The 25,426-nt window shown below is 42.0% G+C and overlaps 6 protein-coding genes across 6 annotated transcripts; 5 read left to right on the top strand and 1 right to left on the bottom strand.

Annotated features, from left to right (window-relative positions):
• Positions 1 to 2,932: 2,932 nt before the first annotated feature.
• Positions 2,933 to 9,681, top strand: LOC135441101 (uncharacterized; the record flags this gene model as incomplete). The annotated part of the gene is made up of 2 exons (XM_064700573.1): positions 2,933 to 3,943; positions 9,631 to 9,681. Coding segments are annotated over 2 exons (1,062 nt in total), but the record flags the coding sequence as incomplete, so codon positions are not given.
• LOC135441163 (cuticle protein 16.5) lies at positions 6,117 to 7,133 on the top strand. The gene is made up of 2 exons (XM_064700659.1): positions 6,117 to 6,168; positions 6,369 to 7,133. The coding sequence occupies exons 1-2, from the start codon at positions 6,166 to 6,168 to the stop codon at positions 7,029 to 7,031; spliced, it is 666 nt and encodes a 221-aa protein (XP_064556729.1). The 5' UTR covers positions 6,117 to 6,165; the 3' UTR covers positions 7,032 to 7,133.
• Positions 8,632 to 9,438, top strand: LOC135441188 (basic salivary proline-rich protein 2; the record flags this gene model as incomplete). Its single annotated transcript, XM_064700686.1, has 1 exon — positions 8,632 to 9,438. A coding segment is annotated over exon 1 (807 nt), but the record flags the coding sequence as incomplete, so codon positions are not given.
• Positions 9,682 to 14,387: 4,706 nt separating the features above from the next.
• Positions 14,388 to 15,923, top strand: LOC135441102 (uncharacterized). The gene has a single exon (XM_064700574.1). The coding sequence runs from the start codon at positions 14,388 to 14,390 to the stop codon at positions 15,921 to 15,923; it is 1,536 nt and encodes a 511-aa protein (XP_064556644.1).
• A 647-nt stretch (positions 15,924 to 16,570) lies between these two features.
• LOC135441103 (ice-structuring glycoprotein-like) lies at positions 16,571 to 23,558 on the top strand. The gene is made up of 3 exons (XM_064700575.1): positions 16,571 to 16,609; positions 17,197 to 18,075; positions 22,471 to 23,558. Exons 1-3 carry the CDS (start codon positions 16,571 to 16,573, stop codon positions 23,491 to 23,493), a joined length of 1,941 nt encoding a protein of 646 aa, XP_064556645.1. The 3' UTR covers positions 23,494 to 23,558.
• Positions 23,559 to 24,410: 852 nt separating this feature from the next.
• Positions 24,411 to 25,014, bottom strand: LOC135441104 (shematrin-like protein 1). The gene is made up of 2 exons (XM_064700576.1): positions 24,994 to 25,014; positions 24,411 to 24,895 (listed from the first exon to the last, which is right to left on the bottom strand). Exons 1-2 carry the CDS (start codon positions 25,012 to 25,014, stop codon positions 24,509 to 24,511), a joined length of 408 nt encoding a protein of 135 aa, XP_064556646.1. The 3' UTR covers positions 24,411 to 24,508.
• Positions 25,015 to 25,426: the final 412 nt, after the last annotated feature.

A 25,426-nucleotide genomic window follows, 5' to 3' on the forward strand; every position in this document is an offset into this window, starting at 1 on the left:
ATACAACATTTCACATTTCCCCATTTGGACTAGACATATTTGCAGCTCTGAAAATTGTATTTATCCGATGATATATGATTGCTTTTTTAATTTATAAGCCATTATGTGCTTTAAAGAGTCCATTCATCATGCCATTTGATATTTTATTATGCAAATTTAGCGACAAACTGAAGTCGTGATATTTTTTATTAATTTTGCTCATAATGTTATGCTCTCTATCTAACTAGCTGACAATCTATTGTTGGAACTTCTTTAAACTGAAAGTATTTATATATTTAGATATGATTGCAGAATTTGAATATCACAAAGAAATGTTGTCAAAGAACTAACCATTTAGGCAAAGCTAGCATATCATATCTGATCAAATCAGGTTATATATATTGTTATATAATTTTATTGTTATCATAATGAGCTGGTTATTTTATGCTGTCTAGCAGCAGCAATGCCATATCTGAAATTCAAACGAATCTGTTAATTAGGCGCTAGCCATAATTACGGATTAATACAAAAGAACTGATGGCTATTCCATACAGTTTGAGCAACATCAACATATGTATAGATAAAATCGAATAATATAATCAAAAAAAAGCGAAAGACAACACAACTTTTTGGCTGTTTACATACTCGTATGTTAATCCGTACATTTTACACAAAATTTGGTTTCAAATATTATGCCCAAAGTCTAAAAACAAGAATCGATACATAGCCAAACCCGTTTGGCTGTCCGCGAAGCTCCACCAAATCGGGTTCCATAATTATGCAGAACTGGACATCTGCGATAGAATCATGAGTCAGTGGCATCTTATCACGCCCAGTTGGTCCAGAGCTGGGCCTGACTGAATGAAACTCTTTGTTGGGCACATTCTGTAGACTTCTATAAATATTGAGCATACTATATAACGAGATTGACGCACACGATTTGCATTTTGTTTGTAAGTTAGCTATTAAATCATGCAGTCGAAAACGAGTCCGGCGGCCATAAAGATGATTATAATTAATATTCATGCAAAGTCAAATAATGTCTCATATAAACTAAATCTTATTAGCTCTGCTATAAGAAAGAAAGACGTGAACAAACAAACTGATGATAGTCACCCATGATTATATAATCAACATTATTGATGGGACTGTCTGCAAAAGCAAAAGGTACAGCAGAGATGGAAATATTGTGTTACAAATCTTAGCTCAATTAATTGCTGAAATGCAACAAAGAAACAATATATATAAAGCTGATCAAGAACTATCAAAAGTCCTCAAATGTTCCTAAAATGTAATATAATAAATTTAATATTTGGCCAAATTTGTTTATGTATCGCAGTTATCATAGTCCCTATAGTACAGCTTAAGCTACAAATTTATAAAAATGGATAAAAAATTAAAATTAAATATGAAAAGAATTCCATATAACAACTTGCACAGAGTTGATGCTATGTATATCCGTGATATTTATTATATATATTTATAACTTATCCATTGATTTGCTGTTCTCTATGCTATATAGTCCAGCTGTTGATAACTACGGCGATTTATTCAGCATTTAAATATGCTTATCAATTCTTAAAAAGAAATAAGATACTTCTGATAATATAAAAACTAACGAATTCAATTTCAATTGTCCAGCGACCAGTTCTATAAAAAACTAAACAACAATATCATTCTAATGCAAATGTGTTGACAAAAAATGAAAATAGACAAGCGCAAATGCTGAAGACGAAAGTGCTGGCCTAGGATATACCCTGTATTAAGCTAAATGATCAATATAGGGTGTTTATATCGTCATAAGTTTAATCAAGCTATTCGCACTTATCTTATTATAATATTTATTTATATTTATTGAACAGTAAGTTTTTTAATTTTAATTACTTAGTTCTTTTTATTCTATTTTTAATAAATTTATCTGAGCTAAAATCTCTTTCCGGATCTTTTTGCAATTGTAGAGCTTGATAAGTTTGTTAAGTAAACTAAGTGAAATTAATAATTAATAATAATAATGAATAATGAATAATGAATACTAACAATTAACTAGGTAAGTATATACCCAATTGGGTCACCTAGATCTCAGCTATCGACCGACGATTAGAACAGACTCCGCGACGACACTGGGAATTTATAAGGCAAACATATATTTAATATAGATTAAAGTGTCGGAGCTGCCAATGCATTTTGAAGAAATTCAGTTGTGAAAAGTAAACGAGTTAATTTACTACTTTGCTCTTTGAGAAGACTTTATTGATTGAATGTCATTCGAAATGCGATAATTGTGTGTGCTTTAAAGACATTTATTGCCTTTTGAGTCGACGGATTTGGGTTCGGTTCGGCTACCAACCAAATAAGTTACCGAAATTTTGGAAACTGGTTTGGCCAAGCCGCTTATGACATGCTAAAAAAACAGCTGAAATCAAAATACAATCATAGAGTATATAAGTATAAGCATATACAGACAGATATAACAAAATAGTTTGCGCTAATTTGTGTTTTTAGCGACTTATTATATAAAAATTGTAAATAAACAAAAAAAAAGATTGCCGAAAGTCACCATAATTAGTGGAGGCCGTTCGGATGTCAGAGATGTTCTAATCAATGTTTTGGCCAGGCGTCGATTTGCGTGTATCTGAAAGATACATAGATACTTGATTTGTTGCCGGCATTCGCTGGGCGATGAGACAAGCCTCTCGGGACTTTGTTATTGGGCTCAGGCTTTGATTTAAATATATTAAGACAAAAGACAACAAAATAGAAATAAACCACCAATTAGCATAGACAGCGACCGTCTAGCATGTGTTTCAATATTTTTCGTATAAAAACTTGAAACCCCGGCGCCACCAACAACAGATCAACACAACGCACAGACCCTAAACATGGTAAGTTCTATGAGATTCCTTATCATATTCAAACCCTTCAACAAAATACTTCGTTTCTTTGCGTATCGCAGAAATTCTGCGTCATCGCGTTGGCACTTTTCGGCCTGGTGGCCGCCGATGTCAGTCACCTGCAACATCCGGGCTATAGCTATGGCGCCTCCGCCTCATCCGCGTCCTTCTCGGAGGGCCAAGTGGCATTGCCTGGTGGCGATGCCAGCAGCTATCAGCCAGAGCACTTGATTCCCCAAAATCTAAAGGCAGTTAATGTGGAAACAGCTTCTGCCCAAATCATTCCTGGTGGCGACTCCAGCAGCTATCAGCCAGAGCAGTTGATTCCCCAGCATCTCACGGCTCAAGAGGAAAGCGCATCTGCCCAGGTCATTCCTGGTGGCGACTCCAGCAGCTATCAGCCAGAGCAGCTGATTCCCCAAACTGAGTCGTTTAACCTTGGAGCCGATACCCAGACGCCGGAGCAGTTCATACCAGAGGCCGATCGCATTGCCCACTACAACTATATCCAGTCCCAGGGTCAGGCGGCTGCTCCGGCGGCTCAGGTAGCGACAGTTTCTGAGTCGGTCAACATTGGAGCCGATACCCAGACACCAGAGCAATTCATACCCGAAGCGGAGCGCGTTGCCCACTACAACTACGTTCATTCGCAGGGCAAGGCTGTTCTGCCGACGCCAGCTGCCGCTGCCGCTGCCGCTGTCCAAGTCGTTCCTGGCAGCGACTCCAGCAGCTATCAGCCCGAGCACTTGATTCCCCAGCATCTGAAGGCCGTTCATGTGGAAAGTGGCACCGCTGCTGTGGCTAGCGAGTCGTTCAACCTTGGAGCCGATACCCAGACACCGGAGCAGTTCATACCCGAGGCCGATCGCATTGCCCATGCCACCTATGGACAGGAGCAGCAGCAGGCGCCAGTGGTGATTGGTGCCAATAGCATTACACCTGCGCATCTGTACCAGGAGCCCGAATCGAATGGCATTGAGGAGTTCAACGCGGAGACGCACGTGCCCGTCGTGATTGGACGCGATACGATTACCCCAGCTCATCTGCAGGCCAAATACTCGGCTGGTGCCTCGGCCAGCGCCTCCTCCGGCGCTAGCACCAACTATGGCACTCAATACGGATCCAATGGCGGTTATGTTTACTAAACTTTGAATTCTCTGACCATAAATAAAATATGAAATAAAATTGAAATTCAATTGATTTGTGTTGCGCATGGACACCAAGCTCTGCAGAGTATTCACGTTTGCTGCAACCGAAGCCGAATCGACTGAAACAATCATTTTAAATGTCAAACCAATATTCAGTCAACAGTCGTCACGGTCCAATCCGGGCGCAACGATAAATCGTTTCTAGTCTAAGGCATTAATATTAATTAGTGAGATCATAGTCTTCATTACCATGGCTGGTCGAATACAAGATACGCTTGCCCAATATATATAATTTTTTATCTTTGCATTGAAGTAGACTAAAATGACTGAAATTAAAACTGTTCAAAATAACACATTAAACACTAACGGTTTAATAGTTAATTATAAATTTATACAAATATTAGTTCATTTACAAAGCTATTTGGAATTCGGTTTCATTTCGTTTACATAATCTGTTTATGTAACTTGTAATTAAATTATTTTTTATCAATTAAAAAAGTAAATTATTTCAATAAATTTGTTAAGCTAAATGCATGATGTTATAATGTTAATCCCATTAACTTTACAAATTGCATTATGTTAATTTTAACATACTGTTAAGGTTCTAATAAAATGATGAGTTTATGTACATTATTGATAGTTAAATGCTATTATACTCGATTCATTTTATTAACAGTTTCATTCTATAATATATTTTTATTATTGATGGTTAAATGTTATTTTCAGAGGTGAACTCAATTTATATGTGAGTCATGGTTCCTATACACTGTACAAACGGTAACATTCTTTCGAGCTGTTAATTGACTATCAAGTTAACAGGCATGTAACTGACCGTTAAACCAGTTTAGTTAGGTTTAACAATAATGTGCCTATAACTATTGTTGTGATAGCTAACTAGTATGTTATTCACTGTTCCCTTTCCCCCTATCATTTCCCTTGCCAGGCGCTAAAAATATGTGCAATTCATCAATCTTTGCCTGTCCTTAAATGGGCTTTCCTCCAGCTTATCAGCACAGGGGCACAAAGTAATTAAAGGAATGTTGTGGGTCTGGCTGTTTTATAAGCATCCCCAAGTTCATGAACCTTTTGGCATGGTGGCCAAAGTAAAAGTTGATCCGTGTCTGCCGCGCTGCTCCTCCTCCTCCGTGCGATGTGGCCTTATTATGTAAAGCTGCGCGCACCGCTCGTAACCTATGTATGTGAGGGTCTGTCGGCGAGTTCTCAAGGCCGGTTGTCTTCTTTTTAGAAAGTGCCCCGTAATGCCAGAGCGAGACTGGGCCAACACAGCAGTGAATCATTTTGCATTCTTGGCGCGTCGGCGGCCACGCTTGTCATGAACGGGATGCGGGCCCGATCGATCGATGATGCCAAGGTCTTCCTTGGGCATGGCCCAACTGGGCTGCTCTACCTGTTGGTGTGTGACCTCTCTTCGTTATTAACTTGTGGCAAAGGCCGAATGCAATTAATTTCTCAAATTGAAACAATGCGGCAAAAGGTTCAGCCCGGGTTCCAATAGTTCGCAGCAAAACCATAAAATCCATGACCTTCAAATCGAATAAGCTCGTGCGCGCCCTTTTGCCGTCTCCCTTTCGCGCACTCTCACTTGCACTCTCCCTCTCTCCCTCTCTCCCTCTCTCTCTCTGTCGGTCTGTCGGTCTGTCTTCATTTCTCACCTGCCTTTTCTGGCGCTAATGAGCCGCATGAAAATTAGTTGACAGACTAGTATTAAAATATCTATTAGCCGGTTAGATTTTTGGGATGATGTGTGGCCACAAAGTTGTCCACGAGCTGTGTACCAAAATCGGTTGCGGAAAAGTTTTGTAAATGCGTAAAAACTTGTTTACGCCCGTGGTTGGTTTGCTTTTATTTTTTTGTTATTTGGTTTTATTTGTATTTTTTTTTTCTTTCTGACATCTCTTTATTTATGTTTTTTTTTTTTAGTCTTTTTGTCTTTTTCTTTTCGCTGAGTGTATATTTTAAGTGGAAGCTGCAGACGTAGCCGCCGCGAGCTGCTTCTTCTTGAAATCTGCTGCAAGTTGAGTGATATTTTTTTTCGCTATAAATTGCCGGCATGCTTTAGGGATCAGCATCAGTTTCAGCGTCTAGCTCGTCCAGTACAGTCGTAGTCTCTCAGCCAACCATCCAACATGGTTAGTACGACTCAACCGTTCGTGTAATTCAGCTACTTAGCTTAATTACAATTGTTTGTTTTTTTTTTTTTTTTTTTCATACTCGATATTTATATTATTTTTATTTTTTGACTGTGCAAGTGTTTTTTGTATAATTTTATTGCTGTGCTGTGCCGTGTGTTTAATCGAATCGCAACAATGTCTTGTCTCGTCCATTGCAGAAATTCCTCATTGTGTTCGCCCTGTTCGCCTGCGCGGCCGCCGATGTCAGTCATCTGACCAAGTATCTGCCTCCTAGCCAGAGCTATGGTGCACCCAGCAACGAGTACTTGCCACCCGTGCAGCAGCAAACGTATGCGGCGCCCTCGGTCGGCTACTCGTCAGGCGGTTCATCCTACTCGACTGCTGGTGCCTCCTACTCGGCTCCGTCCGTCAGCTATAGCGCACCCAGCAGCGAGTATCTGCCTCCAGTGCAGCAGGTTTACAGCGCTCCGGCCGTGCAGCAGACCTATTCCGCACCAGCTGTCTCCTATTCGGCTCCCTCGGTGAGCTACTCCGCACCAGCCGTCCAGCAGACCTACTCCGCTCCGGCCTACCAGCAGAGCTACTCCGCACCCGCTGTCCAGCAGAGCTACTCCGCCCCGGCCTACCAGCAGAGCTACTCCGCCCCGGCCTACCAGCAGAGCTACTCCGCTCCGGCCTACCAGCAGAGCTACTCCGCACCATCGGTTAGCTACTCTGCTCCCTCGGTTGCCTACTCGGCACCCGCCTACCAGCAGAGCTACAGCACTGGCTCCTCCTCCTCCTCCGCCGGCAGCTACTCGTCTGTCGATGCTGGCACCCAGTACGCCTCCAACGGCGGCTATGTCTACAAGAAGAAGTAAGACGCTGGAAACTGTTCACCAAATCGAATCAACATAATTGTAATTAACATTTGATATGTTCTTTACTCTGCATATTCTATTCATTTGCTTTTTTTTTGTAACCTGTGTGTAAATAATAATTAAAACAAAAAACAAAACATACTATTTAAAAAATCTTTATATATGCATATATTCTCAAATCGGCCATTAGATTGCAATTTGAGTCCAGACCCTAAGCTTAATGTCTGAAATCGCAGAGCTGAGTGCATTCTCTGCGAGTCATAAGTATTCAAGCTCAAAAGCTCCCGAAGAGCTTTTTATAATGGTGTCAAAGCTAACAAGTTATCTCTAGTTATCTTATAAGCCCGCAGGTTTTACTGCTCTTAAGCTAAGCTTTTTTGTAAAGCTTTTCAGCATGCGATTTGCTCCTAGCAAAGCTCTTTCATACGGGACTATATTAGCTGTGCTCGTAGGTAGGCGACTAGCCAATACCCTAAGTACTTCGACACATTCTATGTAGAGGATTACATATAATTATTAAAGGGATTTCATAAAAGAGTTTATTTACTCCGAATTTATTGGTATTGCTTTTAGTTAAATTTTGACAGCCTTGTTTTGACAACATGTTTTTCTGCCCTGAAATATTTGATATAAACTTAGTTAATAAAGTTTACGTTAAAGATAAACAATGTTATGCAATGTTATTTGTATCTACAGTATGCTGCATTTATTCATATTTATAACTCGTAGCAATTTTGATATTTCGAAAATAGAAAGGTTGTTATGATATATATATATACATATATATACATATAGTTATTCGATCTTAATACAAAAATTAAAGAAATGAAAGCTGAATATAATACGCAGCTATACCATGCTATATGTAGATTGCAGGGTATGTACGAGTCGACCTTTTAAAACAGTATACAATGGGTATCCAAGGTATTTCGTCTGGTAAGTAGTCGAGTTCTTAATCTCATTAACAGTACAACAGCTGATAGTTATATAGATTTGATTATGAGCCTTACTTATGTATATGGCGAAGAATCAATTCGTAATTGTTGAAATATGCGCATATTAACAGATTCTTGTTGCTGGAATGTTTAATTCATAATTATTATATCATAGAAAGCGTTCACTAACTAGAGGTTATTTTTCTCGATGCCGATGCCGAAACTGGAACTGAATTGTTAATTACCAAAGCAAACCAGTTGGGAGAAATGTTTTTGAATAGTCTTTGTATGCAAAATCGCTCGGCGGGCAGGCGGGGAGTGGGGTTACATATATATAGATATATATATAGATCTATAGATATGTGACAGTTTAATAAATTTGCCTGCCTGCCTAATTAATTTTTATAGTTGAGTTTTGGCGCCACAACGGAACTCCGCGGAGATGGAGAGATGGTATTATGATGCAAAGTAAAGGAAAGTGAATTGATACGGATACGAGAGATTTATGTAAGTTTTGCTAGATCACAATGTAACTGGCGAACTGTGGCATCGTCTTATAAGTGGCCACCTCCAGGGCCAACGGCGCACAGTTCACACCGCCCGCTCGAGGTTGAAGCCCGCTTAACGATACGAACACGAACCCGAACAAAAAAGATCCAACAAAGATGCTGACGAAGCCGTGGATCACATGGCCGCTGCTGCTCCTGCTCCAGCAACTGGTCAACGCAGATGTTAGCCATCTGTCCAGCAACTATTTGCCACCAGACAACGAGCAGCCGCCAGCCAATCAGCCATTGGCGGATGAGGAAGCGCCTGCGGAGGATATGAGCCAATCCAATGATCCTTTCTATCCGATGAGTGGCCTGATGCTGCCCTCGGGCTACGCAATACCCACAGGTAGCAATGTGCCACCACCGGGCATGGCGCCGCCCAACTTTCCGCTGCCCATCTATCCGCCGTTCTTTGGATTTGGCGGCGGGCCGCAAGGATTTGGAATGGGGGCAAGTGGTCAAGTGCCACCTGGCTATGAAGCGCAGTTTCCAGGTGGGCCGTTTCCAGTCGGCGGACAGGGTGGACAGTTCCCGATTGGCCCACAAGCTGGTGGTTTTCCACCTGGGCCGCAGGGTGGACAGTTCCCGGGTGGACAGTTCCCGGGTGGACAGTTCCCGGGTGGACCACAAGGTGGACCTTTTCCACAACCTGGGCAGTTTCCGATTGGACCACAGGGCGGACAGTATCCAGGAGGACCGCAGGGCATTCCGTTTCCGGCAGGATCACAGGGCGGGCCGTTTCCGGGTGGACCACAGAGCAATGGCTTCCCAATCGGTCCCCAGGGCGGTGGCTTTCCAGTTGGACCCCAGGCTGGTCCATTTGGACCACAAGGTGGACCAATTCCCTTCCCTCCCGACTACCTGACCATGCAAGGCCTGCCCTCGCCGGGCATGCAGCTGGGCTTCCAGCAGAATATCGGCTTTGGCATGCAGCCCGGCTTTGGTAGCCCGCAGCCGGCATATCCCTACCAGCAGCCCTTCTCGCCCAGCTTCGGCATACCCGGCCAGCACTATCAGCCGCAGCCGCAGCCATACGCGGACGAGCCGCAGCCGGAGACGAAGGCGAAAGCAAAGAGCAGCTCTGCAAAAAAGTTGGCCAAGTCCCGGAATAAGGAGACCATCTATGCATCCAACGGCGGCTACATCTATAAGCGCGCCAAATGAGTTACTCCGATCTTATAGCCCCGTAGCGATATCGTTAATTTATTATTAAACACATTTCATTTCGTTATTCAACTTCATCACCTTGTATCTGCTTTTTTTTATATATATATTTTATGGCTCTTTAAGCTGAGCAGGCACAAAAGGTTATGCTAATTGAAACGTATCGGGTAAAATAAATGTCAAAATTTTAAGAAAATAAAGTACAATTTGTCATTAGAAAATGAACTACACCCAGGTATATCTCTATATATAAAACTGTTTGTCCTGACTGACTGACTGACTGACTGACTGACTGACTGACTGACTGACTGACTGACTGACTGACTGACTGACTGACTGACTGACTGATTGGTGATCAACGCACAGCCCAAACCGTAAGAGCTAGGAAGCTGAAATTTTCACTGTAGCTACCTTATGTGATGTAGGTGCACGTTAAGACGGGGTTTCGGGAAATTCCACCCGCAAGTGTGGAAAAATCGCGAAAAACGTTTGTATGTAACTTTTTTGTTTACCATCGGATTGGCCTCAAACTTATTTTCAAAGATCTTTGTTCAAATTCATTTGAGGGGTGTTTCACACTTTTAGGAAAATCCATTCCTCCTTGGTGGAAATGGAGGTCAAAGATTAGGTGGGTGACGTTTCGCGCTCAAATTCATTTCCAGTGATCTATATGAAAAATCATTTGAGACGTGTTTCTCACTTTTCGCAGAATTCAAACTTCTTCGGGGGGAATGCGATTTAAAGATTTTTTGGGCGGCGTTTTAAGTTGTGTCCGATTTGCTTCAAACTTATTTTTAAAGCTCTTTATAAGAACTTAATAAGTACGTATTTCAGCGATTTGGAAAATTCCACCCGCAACAGTGGTAAATTGGCGGAAAACGGTTGTATGAAAGTTTTTTGTTTACCATCCGATCGGCCCCAAATTCATATTTAAAGATCTATTTTTAAATTCATTAAAGGGGTGTTTCACACTTTTTGAAAAATGCATTCCTCCTTGGTGGAAATAGAGGTCAAAGATTTGGTGGGTGACGTTTCGCACTCAAATTCATTTCCAGAGATCTATTAGAAAAATCATTTGATACGTGTTTCACACTTTTCGCAGAATTCAAACTTCTTCGGGGGAATGCGATTTAAAGATTTTTTGGGCGAAGTTTTAAGTTGTGTCCGATTTGCTTCAAACTTATTTTCAAAGCTCTACATAAGAACTTAATAAATACGTATTTCAGCGATTTGGGAAATTCCACCCGCAACAGTGGTAAATTGGCGGAAAACGGTTGTATGAAAGTTTTTTGTTTACCATCCGATCGGCCCCAAACTTATTTTCAAAGATCTTTGTTCAAATTCATTTAAGGGGTGTTTCACACTTTTCGAAAAATCCGGTCCTCCTTGGTGCAAATGGGGGTCGAAGATTTGGTGGATGACGTTTTGTGTTCAAATTTATTTCCAAAGATCTATACGAAAAATCATTTGAGACGTGTTTCACACTTTTTGCAAAATCTAAACTCCTTCGGTGGAAAATGCATTTCAAAGATTTTTTTGGTGAGTTTTAAGAGTTTTCCGATTTGCATAAAAGTTGTTTGATTCCCGTCCGATCAGTTTTAAAATCATTTTCAAAGCTTTTTTGATTTTATAACATACGTGCCACGGGCAAGGCCGGGTTATACCCGCTAGTCATTTATAATTCTGAACTTTTCTTTAAAGATTCGATTAAGAAACATTTTTTCTTTTACTATTTTTTATGCAATCTGTTTATGAAAATAAACTACACCCAAACATTATCATAAAGAATTCTGATCTTTTCTTTGCAGATTAGATTGGAAAACTTTTTTTTTTAAATATATTTTATACAATCTGTTAAAGAAAATAAAATACACCCTAACATTATCATTTAGAATTCTGATCTTATCTTTAAAGATTCGATTAAGAAACAATTTTTTCTTTTTACAATCTGTTAAAGAATATAAACTGATATTTTCTTTAAAGATTAGATTTAGAAACATTTTTTCTTAAAATATATTTTTTTAAATCTGTTAAAGGAAAGAAACTACATCCAGACATTATCATTTTAAATTCTGATCTCTTCTTTAAAGATTAGATTAAGAAACATTTTTTTTTAAAGTATTTTTTTTTACAATCTGTTAAAGGAAATAAACTTCATTCAGACATTATCATTTAGAATTCAGATCTTCTCTGTTATACGTTAAAAAAAAATTTAATTTAATTAAACTATTGAATAAAAATGAAACAGATACTCGGTAAAAATGGCAGAAAATACTGTTAGATCACAAGTTACCCAGCTAGCCGGTTCTATATTAATATATATATATATATACATATATACTCATTGATATTAAAAATATTTATAACTTATAATTTTTGCATATATTTTTATATTGTAAAGTCAAATACTTGATATATTGCTTCGAGTTGTAACAAAGGATCAGCCAGTTGCAAAAATGGACTCTATCCTACACATTGAAATGTTATTAAGTCCCCAGCTTAAAGCACAACACATATGTATGTATGCATTATGCCCTCTAGTAGAGGGTAAAAATACTGATTTCGATTGAAATCTTGCGGATGGGTTGAAAAACTTGCTCCATTTTTTGCAAATTTGCCACATTTAACGAATAACGCCTACGTGAAGTGTGAAGTGACGTGATATTTTTTAAAAAGTTTCCAAGTCGTATTTTATGTTTATATGCAAATTCATTTGGCAACGGGCAGGAGACAACAATGTTTTTATGATTATTTCGTTTTGTGGTTGCATTGTTGTTAATTTCCATCTATTTTATTTGTAGCCCCTTTGTTATTTATTATTCAATCTGTTAACATGTTTGAATACACTTTGTTGACTTCTATTTATGTTTGTATACCCTGCAACTATATTGATGTCACAAAGTGAAGGACGCATCTCTGATCTTATAGGGTATATATGTTCTTGATCAACGTCATTAGACGAGTAAAGCTTTACAAATATATATATTTGATATTATGAAAAATTTGGATTGTAAAAGATTCAAAAAATATATATAGAAGTTATTTAAAAATCTCTTTTATGTTTTGGAACTTTAGATCTGGCTACAGGGTATCTGCTAGTCATTTACCATGGATCTTTTGCACCTTAATTGATTTTTGTTCACCTATACATAGGCATATGCCTATGATTGATTTTTATTTGTTTGTAAAACAACTTCATTCAGTGTTTTTGTCAATTATACTTTTATATCTGTACATAACAAGCGAATTTCGTTAACACTGTGCTACACAACTTATGCTCTTCTTCTTGTTAACTTTAAAGGCTGTTCGATCGGCAATTAGTCATAATTACTTAATGCAACTGTTGCCGCGGGGCCCCTGCAGAGACCCTCAACTTGACATTTTATCCATCATTTCTATTATGCGATCTCCTCCAAGAGCGACGCGTGCAAAGCCGCAGATGCGAACATTTATGTTGATGTTCACAATGTTCGCATTGTTTGTTTGTATGCTCGATAAGAAATTATCTGTTAAGATCTGACAACATGATTTTCTTAACAAATGCAAACGCATTCAAAATCGAGTCACATATAACAATTACATGCATATTTCTAGCTTGTGTTTTGATATCATAATATCTTTAAATTGTATTTCATGCTTATTCTATGAATTGATTAAGTTCCCCCCCCCCCCCCCCCCCCCCCCACACACACTAATCTAAACCAGTGCTGCCACACCTAGCTAGAACACCAAATGCCAGTTAAGAGCTGTTAATCGCTTGTGACGTCACTGTGCGCTGTTAACAGCATGAAGGCTAGTTCGAAGCCTTGGCCTTGTTCTGTTATCGAAATGTTATCGGTGCTGATTAATGGAATACCAGCTTTAAGGGGTTCACCATGGATCGCTGATATCCATTTCGTAATCTCGCAGCCTGCGTGTAGTCAACGCACTTTACCCATCGCGCCAAGGCGGCAATTGGCTGTGCAAGCAAAATGTGCAGCTGGCCAAAATGCAAACATGTAGCCGTACACATAACACCACTTAGCCACTGTGAGGCGCATCTTTATGTTGACAACTGGTGAGTCTGGAAAATGTGCATCTGTTTTTTTCGCGTAGCGAAAAGAAAGCAATTTGTGCAACACTTTGGACACCGCCTCCAATGTGGGCCAAGTTAGCCAGATGGGAAACCTGAGATCAGACCTGATTTGCCAACGTCTCGGCACACACGCACACACAAACACACACAACAGCGGGCATTGTGTGTGTAGCGCGTGTTTACAGCTTTACGAGGTGGCCCATTGTCTTTCGTTGTATTTAACATTTAGCATTTGGGCATTTATTAATCGGTTCAAAGTTATAGCCAAATTGCACGCTTTTGTTGTTCAACATACTTTGCATTCACATATTCACACATAGATGGCGCTGAACCAATTATGGGCAGCTAGCAGCAGAGTTTGACAAGTGCCAAGTGGCCTGGCCATCGTCCGCGATGGCTTTTCAACTAAGTATAAATGCCCATCGGACCTGTGTGGCAGACATCAGTTTTACGGTTTCGTTCGTTTGGTGTAGCACGCGCAGCTGTAACGCCACTCAACATGGTAAGCGATGCGCCCAAGTGAGACAATCTTCACTTTTACCATTTGCCTCTTTGGATTGCTTAATCTTATTTTATTTAATGTCTTGTGTGACAGAAAGCCGTTGCGTTTGTCGCTGTTGCCGTCGCCATTATGGGCCTAGCTCTGGCCTCTCCGCAGTCCACTAGCTACCTGCCGCCGGCACCTGTTAAGGATCTGTCCAGCCAGAGGTTACCCGTACAGCAGAGCTATCAGAGCTTCCAGCAGCCGCAGCAGCCGCAGCAGCGCATCGCACAGATTGAATCCATCCGGCCATCCATATCGCTGGGCAGCTTTACCATTCAAAATGGTGGCCAGTTAGGCTTCATCAGTCAAGCACCAGCTGGCGCTGCCATCAGCTATGAGACACCTCAAACAATTGTGGCCACAGAGACGCCACCGAGGAGCACCTATTCGGGGTCAGCAGTTGCCGCGCAGCCCGCGGCAGCTGTTGAGCAAACAGTCACCGCACCAGTTGCTGCTCCAGTTGCTCAACAAACCTACTCTGCTCCAGCTCCAGTGGTTCAGCAAACCTACTCTGCTCCAGCTCAGACGGTTCAGCAAACGTACTCCGCCCCGGGTCCAGCTCCAACGGTTCAACAGACGTACTCCTCTCCAGCTCCAATTGTTCAGCAAACCTACTCTGCTTCAGCTCCAGTAGTTCAGCAAACATACTCTGCTTCAGCTCCAACGGTTCAGCAAACGTACTTCGCCCCAGGACCAGGTGGTCAGCAGACTTACTCCGCTCCAGCTCCAACGGTTCAGAAAACCTACTCCGCTCCAGCTTCAGTGGTTCAGCAAACCTACTCTGCACCTGCTCCCGTTGCTCAGCAATCTTACTCCACTCCAGCTGCAGCTCTAGTGGTTCAGCAAACATATTCCGCACCAGCTCAGATGTTTCAACAGAGTCAGGCGATTGCAGCGCCCGCTCCAGTTGTCCAGGATACCTACTCCGCTCCAGCTAGCACGCCAGCTGCTCAGCAAACTGTGATCCAGGAGAGCAACGCGATTACGGCATCCGCTCCTGTGGGGCAGCAGACATATGCCGCCCCAGCTCCTGCGGTTCAGCAAACATACGCTGCGCCAGCACCGGCTCCCGCTTCGTCTCCCGTATCGGCTCCGACGCCAGTGGCTCAACAAGTACAAGAGACATTTTTTGTAGCTGCACCCGTGCAACAGAGCCAATACAGTGGCTACAGCTATCAGGCACCAGCTCCGGTTGCCGCGCCAGTTGCTGAACTGTCCACTGCCAGCTACAGTGCACCCGAGATTAATTCTGCCCCGGCACCCGTGCAGTTCCAGGCACAGCAGCAACAGCAGCAGATCTACACCACAACGGCTCAGGCTCAAGTTGACGCTCCGCTGCAATTGCAGCAATCGTTTGTGCCAGCCCCACCCACTGCTGTCCAGTCCGTCGAGCAGTTGACCAGCCCCACTTACAGCTACACACCCGCCATTGCCCAGCAGCAGCAGCAGCAGCATGTGACCTACACACGGCCCGTGTCCACGACCGTTCTGCAGGCGACTCCAACCTCAGCTTTGGCGACCAGCTCACTGATCAGCAGCACGGCTGGTCTCCCAGCCGTCGGCTCGGAGATTGGCACCAACTATGCCAGCAACGGTGGCTACGTCTACGAGAGGACGAAGTAAATGCGTTTGAACGGGCTAGCCTGCAACGGGACGCCCGAATTCGCATGCTTTAATTTTTCATTTATGAACTTTACTTAGCCAAATTGTAGCCCTAGTCCTGTTAATTTGTTTTATTTTTTATTTTTCTATTCAAATTAAAAAGAACAAGAGAAAAACGTTGAAGCCTTCGTTTGATTTGTTTCATACAGTTTGACATGCCCAGCTGTTGGCAGTTGCGCTGTAAATTTAAAAGCAACAGCAGCTTAACATAACATGACAGCTTAACAGCCAGTGCTCTGGCATCATTGCAAAAGCTGTTAAGTATATACACATTTTTTTTACAAGAATTTTAACAGGAACTGCTATGGGATTTTGCCGGTTGCTGCAAAAATGAAATTATTGGCGAATGTAGAAAAAAATACGGATTTGGATGCTGGCAGATTCTAAAAATAGACAATCTTCAAATGTAATATATATCGAATTGAAATTGGTTATTATTCGCATTACTCATCAATCTGTGGGCAATGCTACCTGCTGCTGTTGATTAATTAATTCCAGTCCGCAGACACTGTCTGAAAAATCCCGCTGTGTTCTTCAACATTGCCGCAGGGCAACTTCTCTCAATGCTTTCATCTTGATTGATTGTCCGTCTTGACTGATTGCAGGCCATGGAACTCGTTGGCTATCGCGACTTTTTATCCGACCAGGTTAACCGGCGCGTCTCGCGTTATGAATGGAGTTTCCAATAACGTGCTTTATGGTTCGGCCATTAAATGGACGAGCTGCACAAAGAACAAAAAAAAATAAAAAGAATAAATAAAAAAAGAAAAACATGTTTCAGATGGAATTTAGAGTTGTGCGGCCGCTAATGAACAAACGTCCAATCGTCAAAGACGGACGTCATAAGATCCCAATACGAGCTCCAGCCCGTTCTGAACTCTGATTTTATTAGTTATTGCTATTGTATTTTTTTTATTCAATTTTTGTTATTTTGCTTATTTATTCATAGAAAGCTTATAATGAACGATATTTTATGAGCATTTGTTAAAGCAGCTACAAGTTCTTATTATTTTTGTTATCTGTTTTTTTTTGGGCTCTACTCATCGCGTCTGTTTGACATTTGTATTGAGATCCGTTGAGAATTTCGACTATAAATATGTTAGGATGTGATAGCAACAAATTAGTTCTTTGACCAACTTTGTCAACGCAGCAACACACCTCCAACATGGTTAGTATGGACACTGTGCCGGTGCTCCGTCTCCTCCAGCTAAAACAGCTTGCCGATCTATTTTAGCAATTCCTTGCCATCGTCTCGTTCGCCCTGGTGGCACTCGCCGCCGCCGATGTCAGCCACCTGAGCAACACCTATCTGCCGCCCCAGCAGGTGGCCGCCGCCAGCACCTACTCGGCGCCAGTGTACAGCGCCGCCAAGACTTACGCCGCCCCGGCAGCCACCTATACGAGCCAGTCGTATGTTGCTCCAGCTGCCTCCTCGCAGAGCGCTTCCTATGCTGCGCCGGCTGCTAGCTTTGCTGCCGAGTCTGTTGCTGCTCCAGCTGCTGCCTACACCAGCGACGCCTCGTATGTGGCGCCAGCTGCCAGCTTCCAGAGCGCTTCCTATGCCGCCCCAGCGCCGTCTTTCGTCAGCAAGTCCTACAGCGCTCCGGCTGCCAGCTTCACCGATGATGCCTCCTATGCTGCTCCTGCTGCCAGCTTCGAGAGCGCCTCCTATGCCGCTCCAGCTACCGCTTTCGCCAGCAAGTCCTACAGCGCTCCTGCCGCCAGCTTTGCCAGCGAATCGTCGTATGTTGCTCCTGCTGCCACCTTCGAGAGCGCCTCCTATGCCGCTCCAGCTACCGCTTTCGCCAGCAAGTCGTATGCCGCACCTGCCGCCAGCTTTGCCAGCGAATCGTCGTATGTTGCTCCTGCTGCCAGCTTCGAGAGCGCCTCCTATGCCGCCCCAGCGCCGTCTTTCGTCAGCAAGTCCTACAGCGCTCCTGCCGCCAGCTTTGCCAGCGAGTCGTCGTATGTGGCCCCAGCTGCCACCTTCGAGAGCGCCTCGTATGCTGCTCCCGCACCCGTTGCTGCCGCCAGCTACAGCGCCCCGGTGGTGAGCTACTCCGGAGCCAGCTCCTCCGGCATTGACACCGTCTACGGCTCCAACGGAGGCTATGTCTACAAGCGCAATTAAGTCCTCCAAAAAGGGCTTTAAATATATTTTTCTTTTTTTTTTTTATGTCCCAACTTTTTTTTTTCACACAAAATTAAATAAGTTCTAAACAACCGAAAACGATAAACGAAACGATTTATTTATTTTGAAGGGAATCCCCTTTCATACCGCAAATAAGAAACCAACTGCCAGCTAATTAATTGGAATATGCGCAAATCTCTGCAATAGAAAGCATAAAATAAGCTAAATAAAATGAATGTATAAAAGAAAACACAGCATTGTCCATATCAAGATCAGATGACAATATTGTACAATTTCCAAGGCAAGGCTATCTTTGACACCAAAAACTGAACTTTTCCTTTCCATCATATACTCGACTTAGTATACACTGAAAAAAAAAAAAAGTTCTTCAACTCAGATTGTTTTCTTGTTTCTCAAATTGACTGGAGTAAAACGGCACTTCGACTGAATGAAATTCATTAATATGATTTATTGTTAGACTAAATATAGTTAAGATTGGAATGTTTGCTACTCATCGAGCGTGTTTTTGGTGGACACATCGTACTCCTTGACATTGGCCACAAACAGGATGTTTAACTTGCTGCTGATGGGTCGCTTGCTATCCTCGTGCTTCACGTGCAGCGTGCCGGAGTCCAAGCTGATCGTGCCCAGCAATTGGCCGGGCTTGATGTAGTAATTCTGTCCCATCGTTGTGGGCGTGGGATCCACAATTAAATGATACACCATAGACTGCGGCTCCTCGTCGCGGCTGACAATCAGCTTTGGTTTCGCTGTGGTCACAGCCACGGCCATGGCCATCGCCATGGACGTTGGCATTGGCAACACGTGTGCCAACAACGAGCTGGCGACCAACAAAGACAAGCTCCAAGCCAGCTGCATGACTTATGTACTTATATTGAAAGATGCCAGAAACGAAATGCGGCTCGAAATGGTGCGACGAACTCAACGGAATGCCAGCAATGCACTAAGTCAGGTTCTGACTGACTGCCACATGCTTATATACATATATATTGTCCTGAGACAGCTGAGCATTGGGCCAGGGCAATGCACTGAGCGCACCGGCCCTTCTATGCGCTTCTCAATGCCTCTTCCTTGCAGCGCGTGGCCCGTTATTCGGGCATAACAAGTTTTGAAGGCCCATTAACATTAACCCGATTTCAGTTTCGCACTAAAGATGCAGCGCACAAAAAATATGTATATATACAAGTATATGTGTTTATTTAGCATATAAGTTAAGGCACGATATACACAAAAGCTTGTGAACAGCTCTCAATTCAACAGCTGAAAAGGAACATAATTAAGAAAAAGAAAAAAGAAGCCAAAACAAACTCACGCAGCACAATAAATAAATAATTTTTGCAAATTACGTTTGTCGTTTCAGGTTTTATATACAATATATATACATATATATATATATAAATATCTGCCAGATGTCAAACTTCTTTGCTGCGCTGAGCTGGCTGAAAAAGTAGTGGAATAAATAAATAACACATAATCAGCTTTTCGCTTGCCAGTGTTAGTTAAGCTAATACATTAAATTATCAAATTCTTTAGCCACACCCTGTACGACAGACTTATCAAAAGAAAAGCCTGAAAACTTAGACACGCTCCAACTATTTTGTATTTTAATATTATAATTATATTAGATTATATTTTAATATATTCTCTGTATTCAATCCGCTTTAACTAATAAACAACAAATAATGCCATTTCCAGGGTATCTATTGGTCGCGCGTTTTCGAGCAAGTTCTTACTTGTTGGCATTTAATATGTATGTTTAGCTTTTAATAGCCAACAAATTGACTGAAAGTGTTTGAAAAATAATTTATTAGCGCCGCCAAAATAGTTAATTAATTTTCATGAGTATGAAGATGAAGAAGAATTAGATTGGCTTTATTTTGTGAAAACGCGACAAAAATGCGGGCTCCATTCGCAATAATTAGCAAACATTAAATACATGTTTAAATTAAACGACATTTGAGCTATTCTGCAGCTGCTCAGCTCATCGAAACCTGCAATTTAGAGTGCTTCTTATAGCTAATCGACAGACAGACAGACATATGTCTGCACACAAGATTGTGAAAGCTGTATTTATGACTAAACTGCATTTAATCTGGTTTAAGGTAACATTTAACAGTTTAATTGTGGGCGATTCTAAGGCAATATTCCAATACTCCTGGTAGATCATTTCGGATGGAATACAACTCTGAAGAACTCTGAAGTTCTAACAGATGTCTGGGACTATTGTGGACTGAGTATAATAATACTCAAGAGTTAGCTAATGAAATATTTTGAACATCTTTCAGTAAGAGCTGAGACATGTCTCTCAGGTGAGCTATTGATAATCCAGCTGTGTTAAGGTTACGAATTTCTTAATTTAGTCACATTTCTATAGAAGCACTTAATAAATCCATAAATATGCCTTAAAATAAAGAATTTTCTGTGATATTAAAAGATTTTTCTCAATATCTCTTTATATCACAGCAAATACTTTACAACTTACTTTAAGCTAATTAATATTTTAATTAATATTAAAAAGATTGCGATTATAATAAAGGATATCTAGAGCAAGGTGAAAATAAATAAAGTATGATAAGTTTCTGATTAAAATTAAAATAGTTTTCGATAAGGATATTTCAGCTCAAGTTTCTTGGTTGTTCTTAAAATACTTGCAATAAGAAAGAATAAGAATGGAGATTTCTAGCCTAGTTTCTATGTATAGGGGTTTTCCCTATGCTGTTGTGGCGATCTGGCATCACAGAAATGTTTACATTTTAAGTTTTTTGTCTTTGATAAGTTTGGTTACACTAATTTGGAATTTCACCACATTACGAAAAGCATGTACAACCTTCTTCTAGCTCGAGCTCTCTAGCCTTCACAGCTTGTTAATCATATTGTAAGCTATAAACCCTTTTAATTAGTTTTTCTTAGCCCATGGTAAGTAAATAGATTGAATAAACAAATTTTGGCAAATTGAATTTGTATTTTATATGTATTCTCTTTCCTTGTGCCACAACTTAACCAACTGCCGTCAGTCCACATGGTCTCTTGAAAACCAACTGATATATCTGCGCTGGGATAACGATCTGCAAAGCTGTGCCCATAAACAAATTGTCCGCTTTATTGTTTTTGTTTCTGTTTCTGGTTTTTCTGCACGCAAAGAAATAAACACTGTACGTATTATAATTAATGTCTAAGGTGAGTAATCGTCGCTTTAAGCCAGCGGACGCGGGCCCAAGAAAGAAGCATTTTTGGCCAAGATTAAGTGCCAAGTTCCATGTTCCAAGTGCACGGCCCGCAGCTATTCCAAAATCGTCGGATTCTAACCAAGCCGAACCAATCCAAACTGAGGCAATGCGTTGGGCTCCGGCTGACTTATCTCACGTTCGTCTCATGCTGTCAATACCAACTTCTGGGCAGGCTAAGCTAAAAAAAAAAAAGCAAACAACGGCGAAAAAAAAAAGACAAGAATAAAAATAGGAAAAAAACGCATCATTAATTAAACTTGCGAGGTATTTGCGTTTATGTTTGTGTTTGGCTCTGTGACTTCCGAAATGGACATGGCTAAAAATAAACGGTCTATTAGATTCCGCGGCATCCTCTACAATCGCGCAATTCTGCGTTAACACTGTCCAACAAGTTCTTACTACGTTTAGTTAACACGAAGAGCAGGCCCGTTATTTTCAATTAACTTTTAGCCGTTAACTTTCAAATGCTTTCTTCATTTTCGCGCGCTCCTTTGAAATTTGTACTCCTAATAAGGTGGCAGCTCTCAACTGGACAAAGAGCGTTGCCACCTTTTAATACGTTTTTGTCTTTGAAAAGTAACTTCTGCTAGTTGGTAACCCTTTTTTAAGGAAGAACTTTGGTCCGTGCTAATTCCTGCCCAAGAATATTAAATACAATACAATTATTTGCCAAAAACCAACCGAACTACGACTTCGATTACAATTAAGTCCAACAAGCATGAAATTAAAAGAGAATAAAAGAGAAAAATCGGAAAGTAAATGGCATGAAAAATGCCCGTGCCAGCTTAGGAACCTTTGCCTAGCTCAATATTATTTTGAGCACAAAATTCGTTGAAATTAGCCTCACTTTTTTTTTGCTTTGATAAAATGTATGATCTTAAAGCTAGCGCTCAAGTTTCGGTTGACTAGTTTAATTGAGATCTTGGATTCCGTTTCGTTCTTCCATTTTGGCTGACGGTGCAAAAGATTTGTACTCGCAATTCTTTTGTTTGTGGCCGCTATAAAAGTGTTGCCCCGCGACTCCAGTGGCATCAGTATCCGCTTGGCAAGCACCTAAGCAACTCCAACTCGACATGGTAAGTCCAGCTATTGACGGTGCCGTGATCAATCTCTAACACTTTTCCGGCAGCGTCCGTTCGCCATTTGCTCTGCTCTGCTGGCCCTGGCCGCCTTGGGCGTGGCCAGTCCTTTGGGCAACAGCTACCTGCCGCCCCAGGCCAATGCGTACAGTAGCTACAACTCGGCTGGATCGAGCGCCGCCGCCAGCTCCTATGCACCGACGCGCTCGCATGGATATGCCCCATCAGCCAGCTATTCGACGCCATCTCGACAGTATCTGGCGCCGACCTCGTCTCTGAGCAGCTATTCGACGGCAGGTGCCAGCAGCTACTCCGCCCCAGCAAGTCACTCATCCTCGGCCTCGTCATATGCACCCGTGGCAGCTCCCTCTCGTCAGTACCTGGCGCCAGCCGCCTCCCACAGCAGCTACTCCGCCCCAGCCGCGTCTCACAGCAGCTACTCCTCCGCTGCCTCATCATATGCACCTGTAGCAGCTCCCTCTCGTCAGTATCTGGCGCCAGCAGCATCTCACAGCAGCAGCTACTCCGCTCCAGCCATCTCCCACAGCAGCTACTCTGCTCCAGCCGCATCTCACGGCAGCTACTCCTCCGCTGCCTCATCATATGCACCCGTGGCAGCTCCCTCTCGTCAGTATCTGGCGCCAGCAGCATCTCACAGCAGCAGCTACTCCGCTCCAGCCGTCTCCCACCGCAGTTACTCCGCTCCAGCCATCTCTCACAGCAGCTTCTCATCGTCGGCGTCAACATATGCACCTGTAGCAGCTCCCTCTCGCCAGTACCTGGCGCCAGCCGCGCACAGCCACAGCAGCTACTCCGCTCCAGCCATCTCGCATAGCAGCTATTCCGCTCCAGCCGGCTCCCTCAATGGTTATTCGTCCCCAGCTCGTTACGCTTCCTCCCATGGTCTTGGATTGGGTGCCTTTGCAACAGCTTCGTCCTCGTCCGCTCGTAGTTTTGGGCACGGCTCCGGAGGATCGCGCCATGCAAGCGGAGGTGCCTATGGTCACGGCAGTTCTGCAGGCGGCACTCGCTACGCCTCCAACGGTGGCTATGCATATCGTCATAAGCATTAAACTGATCTCTACATTATTATAAATCGGGCTAAAGGTTTACAGCTTTCATATATGTATACACATATTTTTTTTTTTTTTTTGTAATAAGTTTGATAATTAAATAAAGTTTAAAGTGTGCAATAAATAAGAACATTATCTGAACTACAATGTTATTTGGAACCGAACCAGTTCCAATTTATTTAAAAAAGTAGCCGAGACACGAACCCAGCCGCATATTTTTCAAAAATAATTTGACTTAGACCGAAAGCATTAACATCGTCGGCCCCAAGCATTAGATTTATCTAACCAATTTTGGTAGATCCCAATTTTGGGCAGAGATCGAATTTAGCCCGCGCCTTCCATATGAAAATATCTACTGTTTTCAATATTTTCAGTAGAACGGGCAATTACAAATTATGAATTGAATTGTTTCATTCAAATTTCGAGAATATACGGGAACCGAAGAGTTTTAAATGCACCGAGGTTCAATTATGTGTAAAACCCGATTCACGAGCCAAACCTAGAAGGAGAGCGCTGGCTCGAACCGCTTCCTCTTTCTCAGTCTTAGGAGTGTGGAGTAGGAGCGGAAAGTATCCAGGAGTAAAAAGTAATATGCTCAATAAGCCCAAGCTTCAAAATTTATGTCAATCGATTCAAAATTTGAGCTCACACAGATTTAAACAGATCTAAGTTGGCCTTAAATTGATTTATGTTTTTCGTACAACTATTAACTATCATAATGATAACAAAGGAGATTGAAAATCGGTTTAGTTTTGAATTGTTTAAAGATCGATAAGAAAAAATCGAAAACTTGAACATAAGGAAATACGTAATTCACAAAGGATCAGGACCTGCCTATAAAAATTGATTATTTTTGTTCAAGAAACTTTATTATTTATAAAAACCAGCTCAAATCCTATAGATACCAAAAAAAAAAAAAAAAGAGGATTTATATACATATACATTCGTTTTGTGAGCACTTTTTGCATAAGAATATTTAGTGGACATTATCCCAGGCACATGCCAACTGATCCTCCTAATAGACGTAACCGCCGTTGGAGCCATATTTGGTGTCCAGGCCGCTGTAGCCAGTGCCGGCATAGCTGGTCAGTGCCGGCAGATAGGCGCGCGAGGGCGTGGCATAGCTGTTGTACTGCGGCACCGCGGCATAGCTGTTGTAGCCGGATGAGACCAGCGGGGCACCGTAGCTCGAACCGAGGCCGGAGCCCGAGTAGTAGCCGCCGCCGGAGTAGGCGTTGCCCGTATACGAGGGATACGTGGGATACGAGGAGTACGTCGAGTAGCCGCCAGCGCCGCTCAGCGGTGGCAAATAGTTCCGCGAGAGGGACAAATGGGAGACATCCGCGGCGCAAAGTGCCAGCACAGTGGAAGCAATCAGAGCCGCAATAGCCGTAATGGAGGGCTGTGGGAAAGGCGGGCAGACAAGAGGTTATGGTAAAAGTCGGACTATAAACTGCTTGTTAAAAAAAGAGTTATTATATTTTATATTAATAAATATACCTCAAACCTTGTTGAGAACATTTTAAATGGACATATATATCTGCTTGGAATTTAATTTTCACACTTTTAAACAACCAAAAAACAAAGAATGCTAAAAAAAATATTCTTTAAAAAAATGGTCACACTTATATTTATTTAGAAAACCGTTATTGCACTGGTCGGCTGGTCACATTGTCACACAAAATATATCGTTAGTACTTGCCATTTTGAGGATTTCAAGTTATCAAGTCCTACGTAGTTTGACAAAATATAATTCCTAGAAGAGTTATACACTGGGACAATGCTGCCGAATGACTGTTGTTCATGTTGGCGTCGAGTGCGCGTTTTATACTCTTGAAAACAAGCTGGAACTGTTATTAAATTAAATATATATCGTGCGGACAGATTTTACAACTAATTTTAACGCCTTTACCGCACTGCAAACATGTCGACG

The sequence above is a fragment of the Drosophila montana genome, unplaced genomic scaffold (genome assembly GCF_035044405.1).
Source record: "Drosophila montana isolate Dmon_TW-CO22-7 unplaced genomic scaffold, ASM3504440v1 contig_1853_1, whole genome shotgun sequence".
Lineage (NCBI taxonomy): Eukaryota > Metazoa > Arthropoda > Insecta > Diptera > Drosophilidae > Drosophila > Drosophila montana.